The following is a 26,568-nucleotide window of genomic DNA, read 5'->3' as shown; positions in this document are numbered from 1 at the left end:
GCTTGATGTACCAGGTAGACAAAGCTTGATGTACCAGGTAGACGAAGCTTGATGTACCAGGTAGACGAAGTGTTCCCAGTTTGAACCATTTAATTTGTCTGAAAAGACAAACTTCTCCAACCCGGCGGACTCTTGAGATCGGTGGCTAAATCGACGGTGCCTACTGCGCTGGCCAATCGGATAGTTCAAATCACCATGCCTCCCTACAGATTCCACGACCCCGGCAAAGTTTGATACTCGAGGAAATGAAAGAGAGAGCAGGGACTGTGAGAGGCAGACCCTCTGCTGCTCTCTCTCACTCACTCACTCCGCTGAGACTAATGCCGTGTTCAAGACAACTGGGAACTTGGAAATGTCTGACTTCAGTACATTCAAGACAACTGGGAACTCCAGGGAATTTTTTTTTGAAAGGTCATCCAACTGGGAAACTCTGGCATCGCTTTCTAGAGCTCAGACTTACTGACCTGATGTTCACGGACGTCATCATTTGATCTCGCTTTTCCAGAGTTCCCAGTTGTCTTGAAAGCATCATGACCATCAGATGCATGTACCATCAGTCCAGTAAAACACAATTATCTCAATTTAGGCTCAGCATCTTCTACACCAACTGATGTATTGTTATTAATGCTTAAGTTTCAAAATATATAATATGGTCTGAGAGGAACAATATTGTCAGAACAGGCATATAGCCAATATATGATGTGATAACGTTTCAGGCCTTCTGCACAAACCTCACTCCTACCAAACTGGTTTTATTAGGTTAATGATAACTTTGACCACTGTTCTAAAGGGTCTGAGCCATAGATGTAAAGCTATTATATTAGCTATGATCTGAGAGGGGGAGGCAGAGCACTGGCCCCAGCCTCAGCTCTCATGTTAGGTTGCTGTATACTACTCATCTACACCATGTGGGCTGCCAAGTTAGGCTACTGTGAGCTGCCAAGTTAGGCTACTGTTAGGCTACTGTGGGCTGCCAAGTTAGGCTACTGTGGGCTGCCAAGTTAGGCTACTGTGGGTTGCCAAGTTAGGCTACTGTGGGCTGCCAAGTTAGGCTACTGTGGGCTGCCAAGTTAGGCTACTGTGGGCTGCCAAGTTAGGCTACACTGGCACACACACTGCACTGCTTTGCTTTATCTTGGCCAGGTCGCAGTTGTAAATGAGAACTTGTTCTCAACTAGCCTACCTGGTTAAATAAAGGTGAAATTAAAAATTTAAAACACACACACACCAAACTCTGGTCAGGTGTGGGCAGCCTGCGCTTCAGATATCACCTCCCGTCCCAACTCCCGTCCCAACTCCCGTCCCAACTCCCGTCCCAACTCCCGTCCCAACTCCCGTCCCAACTCCCGTCCCAACTCCTGTCCCAACTCCCGTCCCAACTCCCGTCCCAACTCCCGTCAGGCCTGACCAGATGTGGTACTCACAAGTAATCCAATCATAGCGGTTTCAGACAGCACTGCTTACCTCAGCAAGCCATTGATCTCCGCAATAGCAGCCACAGTGTACGTCCCAAATGTCACCCTACATAGTGCACTACTTTCTACCAGAGACCTGATCAAAAGTAGTGCACTATATAGGGAATAGGGTACCATTTGGGACGTAGACCTACTGCTGGTCTCACTCTAAATCCCTGCCTCTTTACTATAATGGTTAAGAGCTAGAGAAATCAATACCCTTTGAAGGGAGCGTAAAAGTAAGGAGTGAATAGACTGACACTTTAAGCCATTTTCCTGCTATTACTGCATATCAGTGCTGCATTTTTACCCACACCACCGAGCGAATTACCCTCCTCACCCTCCTCACCCTCCTCACTCCGCTGCAGAGACTGATTTAAGTAGTAAAACGTCAACAACAACAAAAAAGGCCCACATTTCAGACAGGTAGTAGTATCGCTGCCTGCAACATTTTTATCTTTATTTAACTTGGCAAGTCAGTTAAGGAGAAATTCTTATTTTCAATGACGGCCTACAGTGGGTTAACTGCCTTGTTCAGGGGCAGAACGACAGATTTGTACCTTGTCAGCTCGGGGATTTGAACTTGCAACCTTCCGGTTACTAGTCCAACGCTCTAACCACTAGGCTACCCTGCCGCCCCAAATCACCCATAGCGACACAGCAAGTCGCCCGGTAACAGTGGAACACATCGTTCACAGTCCAGTGAGCACCAGAGCAGATACCCCAGACCGTCTATGTCTGCGTGGGGGCATTCTAATTAGATTCTAATGTGGCATATCAGCTCTACATGTTATGTAAGAACGTTGCTGCACATTCCTGACCAGTGATGTATATTAAGGTAACTGGTGATCACTGCATTCATGGAGGAGTTATTGACTGGTAGAATTGCTCCCGTGACCTACGTCACCAACACTTAGATCCCTTCAACCTGACCTTTTCTGTTTCCTGACAATAGACAAACTGTTGGAGCAAAAGGAGCAGAGTGTAACTGCATGGGTTCATCATATGACTGAGTCACACACACACACACACACACACACACACACACACACACACACACACACACACACACACACACACACACACACACACACACACACACACACACACACACAAAGTAAAGTCCTATTGAAAGAAAACCATGGCAGTAGCACAGATCACAAACATCAAAGCATCACCAAATAGACATTCCACTTTAAACATGAGGAGAATAACTAATACAGAGAGACAGACAGAGAGAGACAGACAGAGGGAGGGAGGGAGACATGAAGACAGGGACATGGAGAGAGAGAGAGACAGACAGAGGGAGGGAGGGAGGGAGGGAGGGAGGGAGGGAGGGAGGGAGGGAGGGAGGGAGACATAAAGAGAGGGACATGGAGCGAGGGAGGGAGGGAGACATAAAGAGAGGGACATGGAGAGAGAGACAGACAGAGGGAGGGAGGGAGGGAGGGAGGGAGGGAGGGAGGGGAGACATAAAGAGAGGGACATGGAGAGAGAGACAGACGGAGGGAGGGAGGGAGATGGAGAGAGACAGACGGACAGAGGGAGGGAGACATAAAGAGAGGGACATGGAGAGAGAGACAGACAAAGAGAGAGAGAGAGACAGACATGAAGACATAAAGAGAGGGACATGGAGAGAGAGACAGACGGAGGGAGGGAGATGGAGAGAGACAGACGGACAGAGGGAGGGAGACAGACATGAAGACATAAAGAGAGGGACATGGAGAGAGAGACAGACATGAAGACATAAAGAGAGGGACATGGAGAGAGAGACAGACGGAGGGAGGGAGATGGAGAGAGACAGACGGACAGAGGGAGGGAGACAGACATGAAGACATAAAGAGAGGGACATGGAGAGAGAGACAGACATGAAGACATAAAGAGAGGGACATGGAGAGAGAGACAGACGGAGGGAGGGAGATGGAGAGAGACAGACGGACAGAGGGAGGGAGACAGACATGAAGACATAAAGAGAGGGACATGGAGAGAGAGACAGACATGAAGACATAAAGAGAGGGACATGGAGAGAGAGACAGACGGAGGGAGGGAGATGGAGAGAGACAGACGGACAGAGGGAGGGAGACAGACATGAAGACATAAAGAGAGGGACATGGAGAGAGAGACAGACATGAAGACATAAAGAGAGGGACATGGAGAGAGAGACAGACGGAGGGAGGGAGATGGAGAGAGACAGACGGACAGAGGGAGGGAGACAGACATGAAGACATAAAGAGAGGGACATGGAGAGAGAGACAGACATGAAGACATAAAGAGAGGGACATGGAGAGAGAGACAGACGGAGGGAGGGAGATGGAGAGAGACAGACGGACAGAGGGAGGGAGACAGACATGAAGACATAAAGAGAGGGACATGGAGAGAGAGACAGACGGAGGGAGGGAGATGGAGAGAGACAGACGGACAGAGGGAGGGAGACAGACATGAAGACATAAAGAGAGGGACATGGAGAAAGAGACAGACGGAGGGAGGGAGATGGAGAGAGACAGACGGACAGAGGGAGGGAGACAGACATGAAGACATAAAGAGAGGGACATGGAGAAAGAGACAGACATGAAGACATAAAGAGAGGGACATGGAGAGAGACATAAAAAGAAAGAGAGAAATGGAGAGACATGAGAGAAAAAAAACGAGAGAAAAACAAGAAAGAGAGAGAGACAGAGAGGAGAAAAGCATTGTAACCTACAGGAGTTCCTGGAGCTGCTCCCTGGAGAGGACATGACTGGTGTCCTGTCGATCGTGACGACCCAGGCCGGCCCAGACCCCGAGTGGAGAGCGAGACCAGACGCTCAGCTATGCCACGGCAACACCACCAGTACAGCTAACCCCCCATTCTGCATCGACAGAGTGGTTACACACTACCTCGCTTGGACGGATAACGCTTCTGTGCTGCCAAACACACACACACACCGCGATGCTGTGAGGGAGCACGTGCAGTACTGCCAGGCTGAGGAGACACTGCTGTAGTGGTGAGGAGAGAGGAGGGGAGGGCTGCCTGGGAGTGTACCACTCACTATCCACAAGAGGGGGAGGGCTGCCTGGGAGTGTACCACTCACTACTCACAAGAGGGGGAGGGCTGCCTGGGAGTGTACCACTCACTACTCACAAGAGGGGGAGAGCTGCCTGGGTGTGTATCACTCACTACTCACAAGAGGGGGAGGGCTGCCTGGGAGTGTACCACTCACTACTCACAAGAGGGGAGGGCTGCCTGGGAGTGTACCACTCTCTACTCACAAGAGGGGGAGGGCTGCCTGGGTGTGTACCACTCACTACTCACAAGAGGGGAGGGCTGCCTGGGAGTGTACCACTCACTATCCACAAGAGGGGAGGGCTGCCTGGGAGTGTACCACTCACTACTCACAAGAGGGGGAGGGCTGCCTGGGAGTGTACCACTCACTACTCACAAGAGGGGGAGAGCTGCCTGGGTGTGTACCACTCACTACTCACAAGAGGGGGAGGGCTGCCTGGGAGTGTACCACTCACTACTCACAAGAGGGGGAGAGCTGCCTGGGTGTGTACCACTCACTACTCACAAGAGGGGAGGGCTGCCTGGGTGTGTACCACTCACTACTCACAAGAGGGGGAGGGCTGCCTGGGTGTGTACCACTCACTACTCACAAGAGGGGAGGGCTGCCTGGGAGTGTACCACTCACTACTCACAAGAGGGGAGGGCTGCCTGGGAGTGTACCACTCACTACTCACAAGAGGGGAGGGCTGCCTGGGTGTGTACCACTCACTACTCACAAGAGGGGAGGGCTGCCTGGGTGTGTATCACTCACTACTCACAAGAGGGGAGGGCTGCCTGGGTGTGTATCACTCACTACTCACAAGAGGGGAGAGCTGCCTGGGTGTGTATCACTCACTACTCACAAGAGGGGGAGGGCTGCCTGGGAGTGTACCACTCACTACTCACAAGAGGGGGAGAGCTGCCTGGGTGTGTATCACTCACTACTCACAAGAGGGGGAGGGCTGCCTGGGAGTGTACCACTCACTACTCACAAGAGGGGGAGAGCTGCCTGGGTGTGTATCACTCACTACTCACAAGAGGGGAGGGCTGCCTGGGTGTGTATCACTCACTACTCACAAGAGGGGGAGGGCTGCCTGGGTGTGTATCACTCACTACTCACAAGAGGGGGAGAGCTGCCTGGGTGTGTATCACTCACTACTCACAAGAGGGGGAGGGCTGCCTGGGTGTGTATCACTCACTACTCACAAGAGGGGGAGGGCTGCCTGGGTGTGTATCACTCACTACTCACAAGAGGGGGAGAGCTGCCTGGGTGTGTATCACTCACTTCTCACAAGAGGGGGAGAGCTGCCTGGGTGTGTATCACTCACTACTCACAAGAGGGGGAGGGCTGCCTGGGTGTGTACCACTCACTACTCACAAGAGGGGGAGAGCTGCCTGGGTGTGTATCACTCACTACTCACAAGAGGGGAGGCTGCCTGGGTGTGTATCACTCACTACTCACAAGAGGGGAGAGCTGCCTGGGTGTGTATCACTCACTACTCACAAGAGGGGGAGAGCTGCCTGGGTGTGTATCACTCACTACTCACAAGAGGGGAGAGCTGCCTGGGTGTGTACCACTCACTTCTCACAAGAGGGGGAGAGCTGCCTGGGTGTGTATCACTCACTACTCACAAGAGGGGAGGGCCGCCTGCCTGGAAGTGTACCACTCACTTCTCACAAGAGGGGAGAGCTGCCTGGGTGTGTATCACTCACTACTCACAAGAGGGGAGGGCTGCCTGGGTGTGTACCTCTCAGTACTCACAAGAGGGGAGGGCTGCCTGGGTGTGTATCACTCACTACTCACAAGAGGGGGAGGGCTGCCTGGGTGTGTACCTCTCAGTACTCACAAGAGGGGGAGGGCTGCCTGGGTGTGTATCACTCACTACTCACAAGAGGGGGAGGGCTGCCTGGGTGTGTACCACTCACTACTCACAAGAGGGGGAGGGCTGCCTGGGTGTGTATCACTCACTACTCACAAGAGGGAGAGGGCTGCCTGGGTGTGTACCACTCACTACTCACAAGAGAGGGAGAGGCTTCTAATAATAAAAACAGATAGTGGGAAACCTAGGCTGCATCATAAATGCCACCCTCTTCCCTACATAGTGCACTGCTTTTGGAAGTACTGCACTAAACAACCTGCCAATTACCTTGTTGTTGTCCCCCCCTTGTTGTTGTCCCCCCCAAAGTTCATCAAATGTCTACCCTGCTAGACCTGCCCCGGTCAACTTTAAGTGCTGTTTTTGTGAAGTGAAAACATATAGGAGCAACAACGGCTCAGCCATGAAGTGGTCGGCCACAGTGCCTTCACACATGCCACATGTTGTTGTGTTACAGCCTGAATTCAAAACGGATTAAATATATATATTTCCCCCTCACCCATCTATACACAATACCCCATAATGACAAAGTGAAAACATGTTGAGAAATTTTTGCAAATTTATTGAAAATTAAAAACACAAATATCTCATTCACACCTCTTTGCCACGAAACTCCAAATTGAGCTCAGCTGCATCCAATTTCCTTTGATCATCCTAGGACCACTGCCTTAGACGGCTATTTATAACATCCAGGTTCAGAAATGCAAGAAATTTGCTTTAAAACTGCAAAATGTTCTCTCCGCCAACAAGAGGCGTGTGAACAATGTGTCATGGCCAGTGGTTGTGCCCATAGAAATAGATGTGTCGCGTTCCCCAAGGAACAAAGGTTTCTCCCTAGGTTCTGGCCTTTCTAGGGAGTTTTTCCTAGCCACCGTGCTTCTACACCTGCATTGCTTGCTGTTAGGGGTTTTAGGCTGGGTTTCTGTACAGCACTTTGAGATATCAGCTGATGTACGAAGGGCTTTATAAATACATTTGATTTAATCCTGTGTGAAAATGTTTGGGAACCACTGAGCTACTGTACAATCTGCATATCATAATAATAACTCCAAGTTGAGTTAAAATGGTATTTTTGCTGAAGAGAAGCTCTTAAGAGATATTGATTGAGATTGATCTCTATAGAGACTACTGTGGAGGAGGGATTGACACACCTACTGCATTAGAAATTCAAAGCACCTCGCTAGATGAGTTTCTATAAAAGAACCACAAAACTTCCATGTCTTTAGTTAAGCTCCCTGACAGTGACTGAGCTTAGAACAGTCTCTCCTGTCCGTTCCGTCTGCGGTCAAGACGCGGTCAAGACACGGTCAAGCCCGTTCAGTCTGCGGTCAAGACGCGGTCACGCCCGTTCCGTCTGCGGTCAAGACGCGGTCGCGCCCGTTCCGTCTGCGGTCAAGACGCGGTCGCGCCCGTTCCGTCTGCGGTCAAGACGCGGTCGCGCCCGTTCCGTCTGCGGTCAAGACGCGGTCGCGCCCGTTCCGTCTGCGGTTAAGACACGGTCAAGCCCGTTCCTTCTGCGGTTAAGACACGGTCAAGCCCGTTCCGTCTGCGGTCAAGACGCAGTCACGCCCGTTCCTTCTGCGGTCAAGACGCGGTCGCGCCCGTTCCGTCTGCGGTCAAGACACGGTCACGCCCGTTTCCGTCTGCGGTTAAGATACAAGCCTTTAGTTTAATCTCACATTAGCTCAGCAGCTCTCTCTCTCTCTTTCTACTAGAAAGGCTCTGCTCCTGCAGTACTGAACAAGACCACACTGCTTCAAGGTAGCATCCCAAATGCCACCCTATTGACCAGGGCCCAGGCCAAAAATAGTGCATTATATAGGGTATTGGGTGCTATTTGGGATACAGACACTGCTTAAATTCTGACTAAACGAATCTAAAAGTGTAGAGAACAGACATATAAAATATAAATCTCTGAAAAAGATGAAGCTCCCAGGTCTCAGCTCCCTTAGGTCTCATAGGTCTCAGCTCCCTTAGGTCTCAGCTCCCTTAGGTCTCAGCTCGCTGAAGGGGACAAACAACTATCTAATTCCTTTCTTTCTTTAACTCCTTATTGTGACATCATCTCTGTGGTGTATCTAATGTTCTAGATCCCTCCGGCTAAAAATACCAAGATGGTGGGGTGTTCTAAGCAGTTCCCATCCTGGCTACAACAGGAAATTAACGTCATGCATAATGAGGCGAGGAGAATTTCAAGGAAATGTACCTCCCTAAAGCTAAAATCTGGTGTCTTACTGCTATTCTGGCCCATTCAGTTTAATTGATATGCTTTAATACGAAATAAAAGCCACAAATATAACTAATAAAAGCCACGTATAAATATTAACTAAACAAAAAGAATGTGTATTCTACCACGTGACATTTCCAGATGAGAATATCCATATGGACAATAACATTTCACAGAGAACAGCCTACCTGTTTAAAAGACCACAACAGACACACTCATTGATCGCCTTCCATTATTCATATCCTGAGAACGCACCTCTGCATAGCAACATCCAAATCGCTATTTTCTTTTTTAGTACCACACACACACTAGTAAAGTGGTTATTGAATGGCTCATGAATGATTCATTATAGACACTGGACAGGACTAAGCTTCTAGCGTCAAACTCTTTTCTGGACACATCACTGTCAGGCAGACCTTTACAGTCAGGTTGATCCATCTCTCCTCCCCTCCTCCTCCTCCTCCCCTCCCACATCATCTCTCCTCCCCTCCTCCTCCCCTCCCACATCATCTCTCCTCCCCTCCCCTCCCCTCCCACATCCTCTCCTCCCCTCCCACATCATCTCTCCTCCCTCCCCTCCCACATCATCCTCCTCCTCCTCCCCCTCCCCTCCTCCCACCATCTCTCCTCCCTCCTCCTCCCCTCCCACCATCTCTCCTCCCCTCCTCCTCCTCCCACATCATCTCCTCCCTCCTCCTCCCCTCCCACATCATCTCTCCTCCCCTCCTCTCCCACATCATCTCTCCCTCCCCTTCTCCTCCCCTCCCACATCATCTCTCCTCCTCCTCCTCCTCCTCCTCCCCTCCCACATCATCTCTCCTCCCCTCCTCCTCCCCTCCCACATCATCTCTCCTCCTCCTCCCCTCCCACATCATCTCTCCTCCCCTCCTCCCTCCCCATCATCTCTCCTCCTCCTCCCACATCATCTCCCCTCCCCATCATCCTCCCTCCTCCTCCCCTCCCACATCATCTCTCCTCTCCTCCTCCTCCCACATCATCTCTCCTCCCCTCCTCCCTCCCACATCATCTCCCCTCCTCCCCTCCTCCCCTCCCACATCATCTCTCCCCCTCCTCCTCCTCCCACATCATCTCTCCTCCTCCTCCCCTCCCATCATCCTCTCCTCCTCCCACATCATCCTCCTCCTCCCCTCCCACATCATCTCTCCTCCCCTTCTCCTCCACATCATCTCTCCTCCCCTTCTCCTCCCCTCCCACCTCCTCCCCTCCTCCCCTCCCACATCATCTCCTCCCCTCCCCATCATCTCTCCTCCTCCTCCTCCTCCCCTCCCACATCATCTCTCCTCCCCTCCTCCTCCCCTCCCCATCATCATCTCTCCTCCCCCTCCTCCTCCTCCTCCCCCTCCCACATCATCTCTCCTCCCTCCTCCTCCCCTCCCACATCATCTCTCCTCCCCTCCTCCTCCCCTCCCACATCATCCTCCTCCCCTCCCACATCATCTCTCCTCCTCCTCCCCTCCCACATCATCTCTCCTCCCCTTCTCCTCCCCTCCCACATCATCTCTCCTCCCCTCCTCCTCCCCTCCCACATCATCTCTCCTCCCCTCCTCCTCCCTCCCACATCATCTCTCCTCCCCTCCTCCCCTCCCACATCATCATCTCTCCTCCCCTCCTCCTCCCCATCATCTCTCCTCCCCTCCTCCTCCTCCCCTCCCACATCATCATCATCTCTCCTCCCCTCCTCCCCTCCCACATCATCTCTCTCCTCCCCTCCTCCTCCCCTCCCACATCATCTCTCCTCCCCCTCCTCCCCTCCCACATCATCTCTCCTCCTCCTCCCCCTCCTCCTCCCCTCCCACATCATCTCTCTCCTCCTCCTCCCTCCTCCCCTCCCACATCATCCTCCTCCCTCCCCTCCCACATCATCTCTCCTCCCCTCCTCCTCCTCCCACATCATCTCTCCTCCCCTCCTCCTCCTCCTCCCCTCCCCATCATCTCTCCTCCCCTCCTCCTCCTCCTCCTCCTCCCCTCCCACATCATCTCTCCTCCCCTCCCACATCATCTCTCCTCCCCCTCCTCCTCCCTCCTCCTCCCCTCATCCTCCTCCCCCTCCCACATCATCTCTCCTCCCCTCCCTGACTCTCACTGTGTCTGCATCCCAAATTACACTCTATTCCCTATTTAGTGCACGACCAGGACCTCTGGTCAAAAGCAGTGCACTATATAGAGAACAGGGTGTCCTTTGGGATTCAGCCTGGGAGCCAGTAAACTGCCTCCAAAAAGGGAATCTCATCATGTTCGCTTCGATAACGTCACAACCAGCTATTCTGTGAGAATACTGTGTATATAGCTGTGAAACATATTTTATTCCCTGGGGGGGGGCGTTAAGAGGTCATTAAACTAATGAGTGTGCACATCAAATATGTTGAGATGTTGAGCAAAACCACAGTCGTGATGATGTTCTCTTTCAGGCCTGTCTGCCAGACGGTGTCTCAGTACAGTCAGATTCTGTCACACACACACGCCTGTCACACACACACACATACACACACACAAAACCGCTAGAAATAGTGAGTTCTGTATTGAAAATCTGCATCCCATTCAGCGAGAGTGACAGGTCCTTTAGTGGAGATCCATCATATTATGATCCGGTATAAAGTAAAAAGGGGGTGATTCTATTGGAGGAGAAGTAACGTTGTAATGTCACACTGTTCATTCTATTGGAGGAGAAGTAACGTTGTAATGTCACACTGTTCATTCTATTGGAGGTGAAGTAACGTTGTAATGTCACACTGTTCATTCTATTGGAGGAGAAGTAACGTTGTAATGTCACACTGTTCATTCTATTGGAGGAGAAGTAACGTTGTAATGTCACACTGTTCATTCTATTGGAGGAGAAGTAACGTTGTAATGTCACACTGTTCATTCTATTGGAGGAGAAGTAACGTTGTAATGTCACACTGTTCATTCTATTGGAGGAGAAGTAACGTTGTAATGTCACACTGTTCATTCTATTGGAGGAGAAGTAATGTTGTAATGTCACACTGTTCATTCTATTGGAGGAGAAGTAACGTTGTAATGTCACACTGTTCATTCTATTGGAGGAGAAGTAACGTAATGTCACACTGTTCATTCTATTGGAGGAGAAGTAACGTTGTAATGTCACACTGTTCATTCTATTGGAGGAGAAGTAACGTTGTAATGTCACACTGTTCATTCTATTGGAGGAGAAGTAACGTTGTAATGTCACACTGTTCATTCTATTGGAGGAGAAGTAACGTTGTAATGTCACACTGTTCATTCTATTGGAGGAGAAGTAACGTTGTAATGTCACACTGTTCATTCTATTGGAGGAGAAGTAACGTTGTAATGTCACACTGTTCATTCTATTGGAGGAGAAGTAACGTTGTAATGTAGCACTGTTCATTCTATTGGAGGTGATGTAACATTGTAATGTCACACTGTTCATTCTATTGGAGGAGAAGTAACGTTGTAATGTCACACTGTTCATTCTATTGGAGGAGAAGTAACGTTGTAATGTCACACTGTTCATTCTATTGGAGGAGAAGTAACGTTGTAATGTCACACTGTTCATTCTATTGGAGGAGAAGTAACGTTGTAATGTCACACTGTTCATTCTATTGGAGGAGAAGTAACGTTGTAATGTCACACTGTTCATTCTATTGGAGGAGAAGTAACGTTGTAATGTCACACTGTTCATTCTATTGGAGGAGAAGTAACGTTGTAATGTCACACTGTTCATTCTATTGGAGGAGAAGTAACGTTGTAATGTCACACTGTTCATTCTATTGGAGGAGAAGTAACGTTGTAATGTCACACTGTTCATTCTATTGGAGGAGAAGTAACGTTGTAATGTCACACTGTTCATTCTATTGGAGGTGAAGTAACGTTGTAATGTCACACTGTTCATTCTATTGGAGGAGAAGTAACGTTGTAATGTCACACTGTTCATTCTATTGGAGGAGAAGTAACGTTGTAATGTCACACTGTTCATTCTATTGGAGGAGAAGTAACGTTGTAATGTCACACTGTTCATTCTATTGGAGGAGAAGTAACGTTGTAATGTAGCACTGTTCATTCTATTGGAGGTGAACTAACGTTGTAATGTCACACTGTTCATTCTATTGGAGGAGAAGTAACGTTGTAATGTCACACTGTTCATTCTATTGGAGGAGAAGTAACGTTGTAATGTCACACTGTTCATTCTATTGGAGGAGAAGTAACGTTGTAATGTCACACTGTTCATTCTATTGGAGGAGAAGTAACGTTGTAATGTCACACTGTTCATTCTATTGGAGGAGAAGTAACGTTGTAATGTCACACTGTTCATTCTATTGGAGGTGAAGTAACGTTGTAATGTCACACTGTTCATTCTATTGGAGGTGAAGTAACGTTGTAATGTCACACTGTTCATTCTATTGGAGGTGAAGTAACGTTGTAATGTCACACTGTTCATTCTATTGGAGGTGAAGTAACGTTGTAATGTCACACTGTTCATTCTATTGGAGGAGAAGTAACGTTGTAATGTCACACTGTTCATTCTATTGGAGGAGAAGTAACGTTGTAATGTCACACTGTTCATTCTATTGGAGGAGAAGTAACGTTGTAATGTCACACTGTTCATTCTATTGAAGTAACGTTGTAATGTCACACTGTTCATTCTATTGGAGGTGAAGTAACGTTGTAATGTCACACTGTTCATTCTATTGGAGGTGAAGTAACGTTGTAATGTCACACTGTTCATTCTATTGGAGGTGAAGTAACGTTGTAATGTCACACTGTTCATTCTATTGGAGGTGAAGTAACGTTGTAATGTCACACTGTTCATTCTATTGGAGGAGAATGTCACACTGTTGTAATGTCACACTGTTCATTCTATTGGAGGTGATGTAACGTTGTAATGTCACACTGTTCATTCTATTGGAGGTGAAGTAACGTTGTAATGTCACACTGTTCATTCTATTGGAGGAGAAGTAACGTTGTAATGTAGCACTGTTCATTCTATTGGAGGAGAAGTAACGTTGTAATGTCACACTGTTCATTCTATTGGAGGTGAAGTAACGTTGTAATGTCACACTGTTCATTCTATTGGAGGAGAAGTAACGTTGTAATGTAGCACTGTTCATTCTATTGGAGGAGAAGTAACGTTGTAATGTCACACTGTTCATTCTATTGGAGGTGAAGTAACGTTGTAATGTCACACTGTTCATTCTATTGGAGGAGAAGTAACGTTGTAATGTCACACTGTTCATTCTATTGGAGGTGAAGTAACGTTGTAATGTCACACTGTTCATTCTATTGGAGGTGAAGTAACGTTGTAATGTCACACTGTTCATTCTATTGGAGGTGATGTAGCACTGTTCATTCTATTGGAGGATGAACGTTGTAATGTAGCACTGTTCCTTCTATTGGAGGTGATGTAATGTCACACTGTTCATTCTATTGGAGGAGAAGTAACGTTGTAATGTCACACTGTTCATTCTATTGGAGGAGAAGTAACGTTGTAATGTCACACTGTTCATTCTATTGGAGGTGAAGTAACGTTGTAATGTCACACTGTTCATTCTATTGGAGGTGAAGTAACGTTGTAATGTCACACTGTTCATTCTATTGGAGGTGAAGTAACGTTGTAATGTCACACTGTTCATTCTATTGGAGGTGAAGTAACGTTGTAATGTCACACTGTTCATTCTATTGGAGGTGATGTAGCGTTGTAATGTCACACTGTTCATTCTATTGGAGGTGAAGTAACGTTGTAATGTAGCACTGTTCCTTCTATTGGAGGTGAAGTAACGTTGTAATGTCACACTGTTCATTCTATTGGAGGTGAAGTAACGTTGTAATGTAGCACTGTTCATTCTATTGGAGGTGAAGTAACGTTGTAATGTCACACTGTTCATTCTATTGGAGGTGATGTAACGTTGTAATGTCACACTGTTCATTCTATTGGAGGTGATGTAACGTTGTAATGTCACACTGTTCATTCTATTGGAGGTGATGTAATGTTGTAATGTCACACTGTTCATTCTATTGGAGGTGAAGTAACGTTGTAATGTTCTGTTTAGATGGGATCTTACTGACTGTAGAATACTGTTCTGTTTAGAGGACATCTTACTGACTGTACAGAATACTGTTCTGTTTAGAGGGGATCTTACTGACTGTACAGAATACTGTTCTGTTTAGAGGGGATCTTACTGACTGTACAGAATAATGTTCTGTTTAGAGGGGATCTTACTGACTGTACAGAATACTGTTCTGTTTAGAGGACATCTTACTGACTGTACAGAATACTGTTCTGTTTAGAGGACATCTTACTGACTGTACAGAATACTGTTCTGTTTAGAGGGGATCTTACTGACTGTACAGAATATGTTCTGTTCTGTTTAGAGGGATCTTACTGACTGTACAGAATACTGTTCTGTTTAGAGGGGATCTTCTGACTGTACAGAATACTGTTCTGTTTAGAGGGGATCTTACTGACTGTACAGAATACTGTTCTGTTTAGAGGACATCTTACTGACTGTAGAATACTGTTCTGTTTAGGGGATCTTACTGACTGTACAGAATACTGTTCTGTTTAGAGGACATCTTACTGACTGTACATGAGAATAATGTTCTGTTTAGATGGGTTCTGTTTAGATGGGTTCTTACCTTTGAGAGACTCCAGCTCTTTCCTGTGAAAGACAATAGGAACAACAGTTAGAAGCAGTCTTTTCACTCGTGTCCCTCACGCTCTGTGCCAGAGTCTTTACAGCCTGTTCCTTTACTATCTATGAAGACAAACTGCAGGAACAGACAAAACAGTAAGACATTTCAATTGTAACATGCTTTTCATTTAACAACAACTGCAAAGTGCTGCTACAGTGAGTCCATCATTGAGTCCATAACTACATGATGCTCATTCTAAAGCTTCATTCAGATACAGCAGAGATCAGCTCCTCTCTCTAGTCTCTACCCTCAGATGAACAATAACCTCCCATCAGCTCCTCTCTCTAGTCTCTACCCTCAGATGAACAATAACCTCCCATCAGCTCCTCTCTAGTCTCTACCCTCAGATGAACAATAACCTCCCATCAGCTCCTCTCTAGTCTCTACCCTCAGATGAACAATAACCTCCCATCAGCTCCTCTCTCTAGTCTATACCCTCAGATGAACAATAACCTCCCATCAGCTCCTCTCTCTAGTCTATACCCTCAGATGAACAATAACCTCCCATCAGCTCCTCTCTCTAGTCTATACCCTCAGATGAACAATAACCTCCCATCAGCTCCTCTCTCTAGTCTCTACCCTCAGATGAACAATAACCTCCCATCAGCTCTCTCTCTAGTCTCTACCCTCAGATGAACAATAACCTCCCATCAGCTCCTCTCTCTAGTCTCTACCCTCAGATGAACAATAACCTCCCATCAGCTCCTCTCTAGTCTATACCCTCAGATGAACAATAACCTCCCATCAGCTCCTCTCTCTAGTCTCTACCCTCAGATGAACAATAACCTCCCATCAGCTCCTCTCTCTAGTCTCTACCCTCAGATGAACAATAACCTCCCATCAGCTCCTCTCTCTAGTCTCTACCCTCAGATGAACAATAACCTCCCATCAGCTCCTCTCTCTAGTCTATACCCTCAGATGAACAATAACCTCCCATCAGCTCCTCTCTCTAGTCTCTACCCTCAGATGAACAATAACCTCCCATCAGCTCCTCTCTCTAGTCTCTACCCTCAGATGAACAATAACCTCCCATCAGCTCCTCTCTAGTCTATACCCTCAGATGAACAATAACCTCCCATCAGCTCCTCTCTCTAGTCTCTACCCTCAGATGAACAATAACCTCCCATCAGCTCCTCTCTCTAGTCTCTACCCTCAGATGAACAATAACCTCCCATCAGCTCCTCTCTCTAGTCTATACCCTCAGATGAACAATAACCTCCCATCAGCTCCTCTCTCTAGTCTCTACCCTCAGATGAACAATAACCTCCCATCAGCTCCTCTCTCTCTCTAGTCTATACCCTCAGATGAACAATAACCTCCCATCAGCTCCTCTCTCTAGTCTATACCCTCAGATGAACAATAACCTCCCATCAGCTCCTCTCTCTAGTCTCTACCCTCAGATGAACAATAACCTCCCATCAGCTCCCTCTCTCTCTAGTCTATACCCTCAGATGAACAATAACCTCCCATCAGCTCCTCTCTCTAGTCTACACCCTCAGATGAACAATAACCTCCCATCAGCTCCTCTCTCTAGTCTATACCCTCAGATGAACAATAACCTCCCATCAGCTCCTCTCTCTAGTCTCTACCCTCAGATGAACAATAACCTCCCATCAGCTCCTCTCTCTAGTCTATACCCTCAGATGAACAATAACCTCCCATCAGCTCCTCTCTCTAGTCTACACCCTCAGATGAACAATAACATCCCATCAGCTCCTCTCTCTAGTCTATACCCTCAGTCTATACCCTCAGATGAACAATAACCTCCCATCAGCTCTCTCTCTCTAGTCTATACCCTCAGATGAACAATAACCTCCCATCAGCTCCTCTCTCTCGTCTCTACCCTCAGATGAACAATAACCTCCCATCAGCTCCTCTCTCTAGTCTACACCCTCAGATGAACAATAACCTCCCATCAGCTCTCTCTCTAGTCTACACCCTCAGATGAACAATAACCTCCCATCAGCTCCTCTCTCTAGTCTATACCCTCAGATGAACAATAACCTCCCATCAGCTCCTCTCTCTAGTCTACACCCTCAGATGAACAATAACCTCCCATCAGCTCCTCTCTCTAGTCTACACCCTCAGATGAACAATAACCTCCCATCAGCTCCTCTCTCTAGTCTATACCCTCAGATGAACAATAACCTCCCATCAGCTCCTCTCTCTCTCTAGTCTATACCCTCAGATGAACAATAACCTCCCATCAGCTCCTCTCTCTCTCTAGTCTATACCCTCAGATGAACAATAACCTCCCATCAGCTCTCTCTCTAGTCTATACCCTCAGATGAACAATAACCTCCCATCAGCTCCTCTCTCTAGTCTATACCCTCAGATGAACAATAACCTCCCATCAGCTCCTCTCTCTAGTCTACACCCTCAGATGAACAATAACATCCCATCAGCTCCTCTCTCTAGTCTACACCCTCAGATGAACAATAACCTCCCATCAGCTCCTCTCTCTAGTCTATACCCTCAGATGAACAATAACATCCCATCAGCTCTCTCTCGTCTATACCCTCAGATGAACAATAACCTTCCATCAGCTCCTCTCTCTAGTCTCTACCCTCAGATGAACAATAACCTCCCATCAGCTCCTCTCTAGTCTACACCCTCAGATGAACAATAACCTCCCATCAGCTCCTCTCTCTAGTCTACACCCTCAGATGAACAATAACCTCCCATCAGCTCCTCTCTCTCTCTAGTCTATACCCTCAGATGAACAATAACCTCCCATCAGCTCCTCTCTCTAGTCTATACCCTCAGATGAACAATAACCTCCCATCAGCTCTCTCTCTAGTCTATACCCTCAGATGAACAATAACCTCCCATCAGCTCCTCTCTCTAGTCTCTACCCTCAGATGAACAATAACCTCCCATCAGCTCCTCTCTCTCTCTAGTCTCTACCCTCAGATGAACAATAACCTCCCATCAGCTCTCTCTCTCTAGTCTCTACCCTCAGATGAACAATAACCTCCCATCAGCTCTCTCTCTCTAGTCTATACCCTCAGATGAACAATAACCTCCCATCAGCTCCTCTCTCTAGTCTATACCCTCAGATGAACAATAACCTTCCATCAGCTCCTCTCTCTCTCTAGTCTCTACCCTCAGATGAACAATAACCTTCCATCAGCTCTCTCTCTCTAGTCTCTACCCTCAGATGAACAATAACCTCCCATCAGCTCCTCTCTCTAGTCTATACCCTCAGATGAACAATAACCTCCCATCAGCTCCTCTCTCTAGTCTATACCCTCAGATGAACAATAACCTCCCATCAGCTCCTCTCTCTCTCTAGTCTACACCCTCAGATGAACAATAACCTCCCATCAGCTCCTCTCTCTAGTCTATACCCTCAGATGAACAATAACCTCCCATCAGCTCCTCTCTCTAGTCTCTACCCTCAGATGAACAATAACCTCCCATCAGCTCCTCTCTCTCTCTAGTCTACACCCTCAGATGAACAATAACCTCCCATCAGCTCCTCTCTCTAGTCTATACCCTCAGATGAACAATAACCTCCCATCAGCTCCTCTCTCTCTCTAGTCTACACCCTCAGATGAACAATAACCTCCCATCAGCTCCTCTCTCTCTCTAGTCTACACCCTCAGATGAACAATAACCTCCCATCAGCTCCTCTCTCTCTCTAGTCTACACCCTCAGATGAACAATAACCTCCCATCAGCTCCTCTCTCTAGTCTATACCCTCAGATGAACAATAACCTCCCATCAGCTCCTCTCTCTAGTCTATACCCTCAGATGAACAATAACCTCCCATCAGCTCCTCTCTCTAGTCTATACCCTCAGATGAACAATAACCTCCCATCAGCTCCTCTCTCTAGTCTATACCCTCAGATGAACAATAACCTCCCATCAGCTCCTCTCTCTCTAGTCTATACCCTCAGATGAACAATAACCTCCCATCAGCTCCTCTCTCTAGTCTATACCCTCAGATGAACAATAACCTCCCATCAGCTCCTCTCTCTAGTCTATACCCTCAGATGAACAATAACCTCCCATCAGCTCCTCTCTCTCTAGTCTATACCCTCAGATGAACAATAACCTCCCATCAGCTCCTCTCTCTCTCTAGTCTATACCCTCAGATGAACAATAACCTCCCATCAGCTCCTCTCTCTAGTCTATACCCTCAGATGAACAATAACCTCCCATCAGCTCCTCTCTCTCTCTAGTCTATACCCTCAGATGAACAATAACCTCCCATCAGCTCCTCTCTCTAGTCTATACCCTCAGATGAACAATAACCTCCCATCAGCTCCTCTCTCTAGTCTATACCCTCAGATGAACAATAACCTCCCATCAGCTCCTCTCTCTAGTCTATACCCTCAGATGAACAATAACCTCCCATCAGCTCCTCTCTCTAGTCTATACCCTCAGATGAACAATAACCTCCCATCAGCTCCTCTCTCTAGTCTACACCCTCAGATGAACAATAACCTCCCATCAGCTCCTCTCTCTCTAGTCTATACCCTCAGATGAACAATAACCTCCCATCAGCTCCTCTCTCTCTAGTCTATACCCTCAGATGAACAATAACCTCCCATCAGCTCCTCTCTCTCTCTAGTCTATACCCTCAGATGAACAATAACCTCCCATCAGCTCCTCTCTCTAGTCTACACCCTCAGATGAACAATAACCTCCCATCAGCTCCTCTCTCTCTCTAGTCTATACCCTCAGATGAACAATAACCTTCCATCAGCTCCTCTCTAGTCTCTACCCTCAGATGAACAATAACCTCCCATCTGTGAATCAAGGCCAGAAACAAAGTCTTTCAGCTGTCTGGGTTTACACATCACTTAACAGCCAGGGCTATTTAATGGCTGTCTAATGGCAAAGTACAACTAAAAACACAAAATTTTTTATTTAACCTTTATTTAAGTACGCAAGTCGGTTAAGAACAAATTCTTATTCATCATGACTGCCTACCCCGGCCAAACCCGCACGACTATAAGCACTATAATGCCAAGGCCTGACATGAATAACAGTCATGTTGTTTTCCTTTGAACAGATGACGCTTCATTTTGTCTCACATAAATCACTGAAAGTGAATCTCCTTCTAGTTGTTATATCGCTCCCTCTACTCTGCAAGGCATGAGCCTGCAACTCTCATCAGGGTAGCCTAGTGGTTAGAGCGTTGGACTAGTAACCGGAAGGTTGCAAGTTCAAACCCCCGAGCTGACAAGGTACAAATCTGTGGTTCTGCCCCTGAACAGGCAGTTAACCCACTGTTCCTAGGCAGTCATTGAAAATAAGAATTAGTTCTCAACTGACTTGCCTAGTTAAATAAAGGTTAAAAAACCTTTAATGAACCTCTCCAGCATTGCACTTCATCATTTATTTCCTTATAGAATCATAGCCACGTGAAGGGTTCTGAACGAGCTGCAGCACCCTGATTAATGGAAATACATTTACCAAACTTATAGAATTCCTGTTCAGAAATAAATAATTCAGAACAGCCTAGTACAGCATGAGAAGGACTATCATTTAGCCACAGGACCACTAGCTGTGGACTGTAGCCCAATAAAAAGGACTATCATTTAGCCACAGGACCACTAGCTGTGGAGTGTAGCCCAATAAAAAGGAATATCATTTAGCCACAGGACCACTAGCTGTGGACTGTAGCCCAATAAAAAGGACTATCATTTAGCCACAGAGGATCACTAGCTGTGGACTGTAGCCCAATAAAAAGGACTATCATTTAGCCACAGAGGACCACTAGCTGTGGACTGTAGCCCAATAAAAAGGACTATCATTTAGCCACAGAGGACCACTAGCTGTGGACTGTAGCCCAATAAAAGGGACTATCATTGAGCCACAGAGGACCACTAGCTGTGGACTGTAGCCCAATAAAAAGGACTATCATTTAGCCACAGAGGACCACTAGCTGTGGACTGTAGCCCAATAAAAGGACTATCATTTAGCCACAGAGGACCACTAGCTGTGGACTGTAGCCCAATAAAAAGGACTATCATTTAGCCAAAGAGGACCACTAGCTGTGGACTGTAACCCAATAAAAAGGACTATCATTTAGCCACAGAGGACCACTAGCTGTGGACTAGCAATAAAAAGGACTATCATTTAGCCACAGAGGACCACTAGCTGTGGACTGTAGCCCAATAAAAGGACTATCATTTAGCCACAGAGGACCACTAGCTGTGGACTGTAGCCCAATAAAAAGGACTATCATTTAGCCACAGAGGACCACTAGCTGTGGACTGTAGCCCAATAAAAAGGACTATCATTTAGCCACAGAGGACCACTAGCTGTGGACTGTAGCCCAATAAAAAGGACTATCATTTAGCCACAGAGGACCACTAGCTGTGGACTGTAGCCCAATAAAAAGGACTATCATTTAGCCACAGAGGACCACTAGCTGTGGACTGTAGCCCAATAAAAAGGACTATCATTTAGCCACAGAGGACCACTAGCTGTGGACTGTAGCCCAATAAAAAGGACTATCATTTAGCCACAGAGGACCACTAGCTGTGGACTGTAGCCCAATAAAAAGGACTATCATTTAGCCACAGAGGACCACTAGCTGTGGGTAACAATGCCTACAGTCCCATCTGTCAGTGAAAAACAGGTTGGAAATGCAAATGGCTCCTGCTGAAAACACTCTGCTGTAGGCTACCAACATATTAGATCTACTTCCAAATATTGTTTTACAGAGCTTTTGACACAATCACAGAGAATGAGCTGTGGACTGTGAAACTGGGCCCAATAAAAAGGACTATCCCTGGATCCAGGCTGTATCACAGAGGACCATTGGTCCTAGCTGTGGACTGTAAGAATTTGCCCAATAAAAAGGATTTCCTCCTCATGTAACCTACAACGTTAGGCCTGGACTAGTGATGGATTCAAGACTAGGTTCATTTATTTTTTAACTCGTAATAATATCCAATTGTTTAGTAGCTACTATCTGTCTCATCGCTACAACTCCCGCCACAGAGTCAACCAACCCACTCGCACTGCTGCATCCAACCCGGAAGCCAGCTGCACCAATGTGTCGGAGGAAACACCGTGCACCACCTTTGTTATAAAAAGGACTATGAGACATTCTAGCCACAGAGGACCACTCGCCCCACGGAGCGGTTACGACAGAGCCTGAACCCAGACTGGTAGCTAGAGCCAATAAACCAAAAAGGTGGACTATCATTTAGCCACAGAGTCAGTCTCCATCAGGTGTGTGGTATTAAAACAAGATTCTGTCAGTCTCCATCAGGTGTGTGGTATTAAAACAAGATTCTGTCAGTCTCCATCAGGTGTGTGGTATAAAACAAGATTCTGTCAGTCTCCATCAGGTGTGTGGTATAAAACAAGATTCTGTCAGTCTCCATCAGGTATAAAACAAGTGTCAGTATTAAAACAAGATTCTGTCAGTCTCCATCAGGTGTGTGTAAAACAAGGTCATTCAGGTGTGTGGTATTAAAACAAACATTCTGTATCAGATTCTGTCTCCATCAGTGTGTGTATAAACAAGATTCTGGTATGGTATAAAACAAGATTCTGTCAGTCTCCATCAGGTGTGTGGTATAAAACAAGATTCTGTCAGTCTCCATCAGGTGTGTGGGTATTAAAACAAGATTATGTCAGTCTCCATCAGGTGTGTGGTATAAAACAAGATTCTGTCAGTCTCCATCAGGTGTGTGGTATAAAACAAGATTCTGTCAGTCTCCATCAGGTGTGTGGTATTAAAACAAGATTCTGTCAGTCTCCAGTCATGTAAAAAGACAACTCCATGTAATGTGTTTATAAAAGGCCAACATTTTCCCAGGACCCCGGGCTACTAAAAATGTCCCCATGTGTGGAATGTCAGTAAGTGTCTCTACTCCACTGCTCAATGCCAATACGGTGATATGCATGCAATGCTTTTATTAGAAAAGGTGAATTATTTTCTCTCTCATGCATTCTGCTACCTCAGAACTCCCCAGGTCAGCCCACTCTCACGCTCACATTGACAAATGAAGCACTGGGCTCTTAAAATGATGACTCTAGTCTAGTGGACATGCCATCAAATAGACCTGGCAGTTTCTGACGGTGTAACGAGTGGAATTGAAGAAGCAGCTTTGTTTTCTAGGTAACCCGTCCGGCAGCATCACACCGTAATGAGAACCTCAAGGCGTACAGAATAATAATCCCACATCACAGATAAGAGGACAATGCCACTGGAGGACTGCTGCTGTAAAGGCGTACAGAATAATAATCCCACATCACAGATAAGAGGACAATGCCACTGGAGGACTGCTGCTGTAAAGGCATACAGAATAATAATCCCACATCACAGATAAGAGGACAATGCCACTGGAGGACTGCTGCTGTAAAGGCATACAGAATAATAATCCCACATCACAGATAAGAGGACAATGCCACTGGAGGACTGCTGCTGTAAAGGCATACAGAATAATAATCCCACATCACAGATAAGAGGACAATGCCACTGGAGGACTGCTGCTGTAAAGGCGTACAGAATAATAATCCCACATCACAGATAAGAGGACAATGCCACTGGAGGACTGCTGCTGTAAAGGTTTTCTACCGAGGTGCAGAAAGGCTTAAGCAGCAATGACAGTACATCGCTTTCTGTACACGTTTCTATGAAGTATCCAATTTCCCCCACAGATGTGAATATTTTAGGATATACAACGTCAATGGGTCACACAGTGGGGCAAAAAAGAATTTAGTCAGCCACCAATTGTGCAAGTTCTCCCACTTAAAAAGATGAGAGAGGCCTGTAATTTTCATCAGTTTGTCATACAGTGCATTTGGAAAGTATTCAGACCCAATGACTTTCTCCACATTTTGTTTACGATACAACCTTATTCTAAAAATGGATTTGTTTTTTATTCCCTCGTCAATCTACACACAATATCCCATAATGACAAAGCAAAAACAGATATAGATGGTTTTGCAAAATATATATATATCATTTTTAAATGTCTGAAATGTCACACCTCCCACAGCATTCTGACCCTGCTGCTTGTTTTGCCTGGGCCGGTATGAGACTATGTTATGATACTGAGGAATCCATCTGGACGCAGCACAGTGGTGCATCAAGGGGTGAACCTGTTTTGATATCAGACAATAACTCAGGGATATAGAGTTGGCGGATGGTTGTCAAATGAAGTGGAGTATTAGCCAGGACGAATGACCACAACGTTATTATGTTGTAAAATCCTGAGGTCAGAGAGAATGGAAAACCTACCTCTTTTTCTTCTTGTAGTTCTCCAGCTGCAGGACCTGGAAGTGTCTGAAGCGCTGCTGCTCACACTGACCACACAGGTTGTCCAGGTACATCAGCCGGCTCTCCAGCTCCTCAAAGTCTGCCTCCAGGTGGGCTGTATGTGGCAGAGGGGGAGGGAACATATTACATTTAGTCATTTCAGTCATCCAGAGAGACTTACAGGAGCAGTTAGGGTTAAGTGCCTTGCTCAAGAGCACATCGGCATATTCAAACCAGCAACCTTTCAGTTACTGTCCCAACGCTTTTTACTGCTAGGCTACCTGATGGAACTATTGTCATGACAACTTCATTGTGCTATGAAGCTGTATCTCATTGTTGTGTCTGTCCAACTGCTGCTGGGAGACTGTTGCCAGACTCTGTCCAACTGCTGCTGGGAGACTGTTGCCAGACTCTGTCCAACTGCTGCCGGGAGACTGCTGCCAGACTCTGTCCAACTGCTGCCTGGGAGACTGTTGCCAGACTCTGTCCAACTGCTGCCGGGAGACTGCTTGCCAGACTCTGACTCTGTCCAACTGCTGCCGGGAGACTGTTGCCAGACTCTGTCCAACTGCTGCCGGAGGTTGCCAGACTCTGTCCAACTGCTGCCGGGAGACTGTTGCCAGACTCTGTCCAACTGCTGCCGGGAGACTGTTGCCAGACTCTGTCCAACTGCTGCCGGGGAGACTGCTGCCAGACTCTGTCCAACTGCTGCCGGGAGACTGCTGCCAGACTCTGTCCAACTGCTGCGGGAGACTGCTGGACTCTGACTCTGCCGGGAGACTGCTGCCAGACTCTGTCCAACTGCTGCCGGGAGACTGCTGCCAGACTCTGTCCAACTGCTGCCGGGAGACTGTTGCCAGACTCTGTCCAACTGCTGCCGGGAGACTGCTGCCAGAGACTGTTGCCAGACTCTGTTGCCAGATCCAACTGCTGCTGGGAGACTTTGCCAGACTCTGTATAATATTTTCATGTGAATATTTCCAATAAAACACAAAGGAACTATGAGTCACTACACTACTGAAACACAAGTGAACACTGACATCTGGTGGTCATATAGGGAAACTGTTTGTACTTGGAGCACTATTTATTAATTAAAATTGTATTTAACGAGGCAAGTCAGTTAAGAACAAATTATTATTTACAATGACAGCCGACCCGGTCAAACCCTCACCTAACCTTAGACCGCTGCTCCACTCGGGAGCCCAACCACTATCACTGTCCAAAGTCAAAGACAACTAAAAGGAAATATGCCATATTTGAGGCATTATCTGGAACTCTATACAGGGCAGGAACAAATCTTACAAATGTCAATATTCTAAATGAAGTTAAGTCCACTGAATTATATTCAACTTCTTTCACCTTCCTAGAACACATCTCTCAGTCTGTTCATACTGGAATTTTCCATGTGCTCGCTAGAATTCACATCACGTGCAACTCATTGGCTGAGACAGGAGACACCCATTCTAGAATGATGGAATGAAAGTCCTCAGAGTTCTAAATAATCCAACTACTATCTAACATGGATCACAGCACAACCAGCGCTGAACAGTGAGTTCAAATAAACTACAAATCTAAGGGTTGTTTGCTCTAATGTCCAGATTTTGGCCTTGGCAGTTTTGGGCTCAGGCTTGGAGACATCTGGCGAATCAACAGGAAATCAATGGCATTAGGAGAACACACCCTATGGCCAGTGACAAATCACAGGGTACACTACAACAGAGACAAATCACAGGGTACACTACAACAGAGACAAATCACAGGGTACACTACAACAGAGACAAATCACAGGGTACACTACAACAGAGACAAATCACAGGGTACACTACAACAGAGACAAATCACAGGGTACACTACAACAGAGACAAATCACAGGGTACACTACAACAGAGACAAATCACAGGGTACACTACAACAGAGACAAATCACAGGGCACCCTACAACAGAGACAAATCACAGGGCACCCTACAACAGAGACAAATCACAGGGTACCCTACAACAGAGACAAATCACACCCTACAACAGAGACAAATCACAGGGCACCCTACAACAGAGACAAATCACAGGG

The 26,568-nt window shown here is 46.9% G+C and overlaps 1 protein-coding gene across 1 annotated transcript in view; it reads right to left on the bottom strand.

Moving 5' to 3' along the window:
* The window catches only part of LOC124024453 (dysbindin-A-like), a 40,490-nt gene that overhangs the window by 12,426 nt on the left and 1,496 nt on the right, over positions 1-26,568 (bottom strand). Inside the window, exons 2-3 of the mRNA XM_046338348.1 lie at positions 24,486-24,618; positions 15,212-15,234 (exon numbers count right to left, since the gene is read on the bottom strand). Coding sequence (XP_046194304.1) covers positions 15,212-15,234; positions 24,486-24,618 — 156 coding nt within the window. The remainder of the gene's footprint in view (positions 1-15,211; positions 15,235-24,485; positions 24,619-26,568) is intronic.

The sequence above is a fragment of the Oncorhynchus gorbuscha genome, unplaced genomic scaffold (assembly GCF_021184085.1).
Source record: "Oncorhynchus gorbuscha isolate QuinsamMale2020 ecotype Even-year unplaced genomic scaffold, OgorEven_v1.0 Un_scaffold_1865, whole genome shotgun sequence".
NCBI classification, from domain to species: domain Eukaryota; kingdom Metazoa; phylum Chordata; class Actinopteri; order Salmoniformes; family Salmonidae; genus Oncorhynchus; species Oncorhynchus gorbuscha.
Note: the sequence above shows the minus strand (reverse complement) of the source record. Positions and strands in the feature narration are given on the sequence as shown.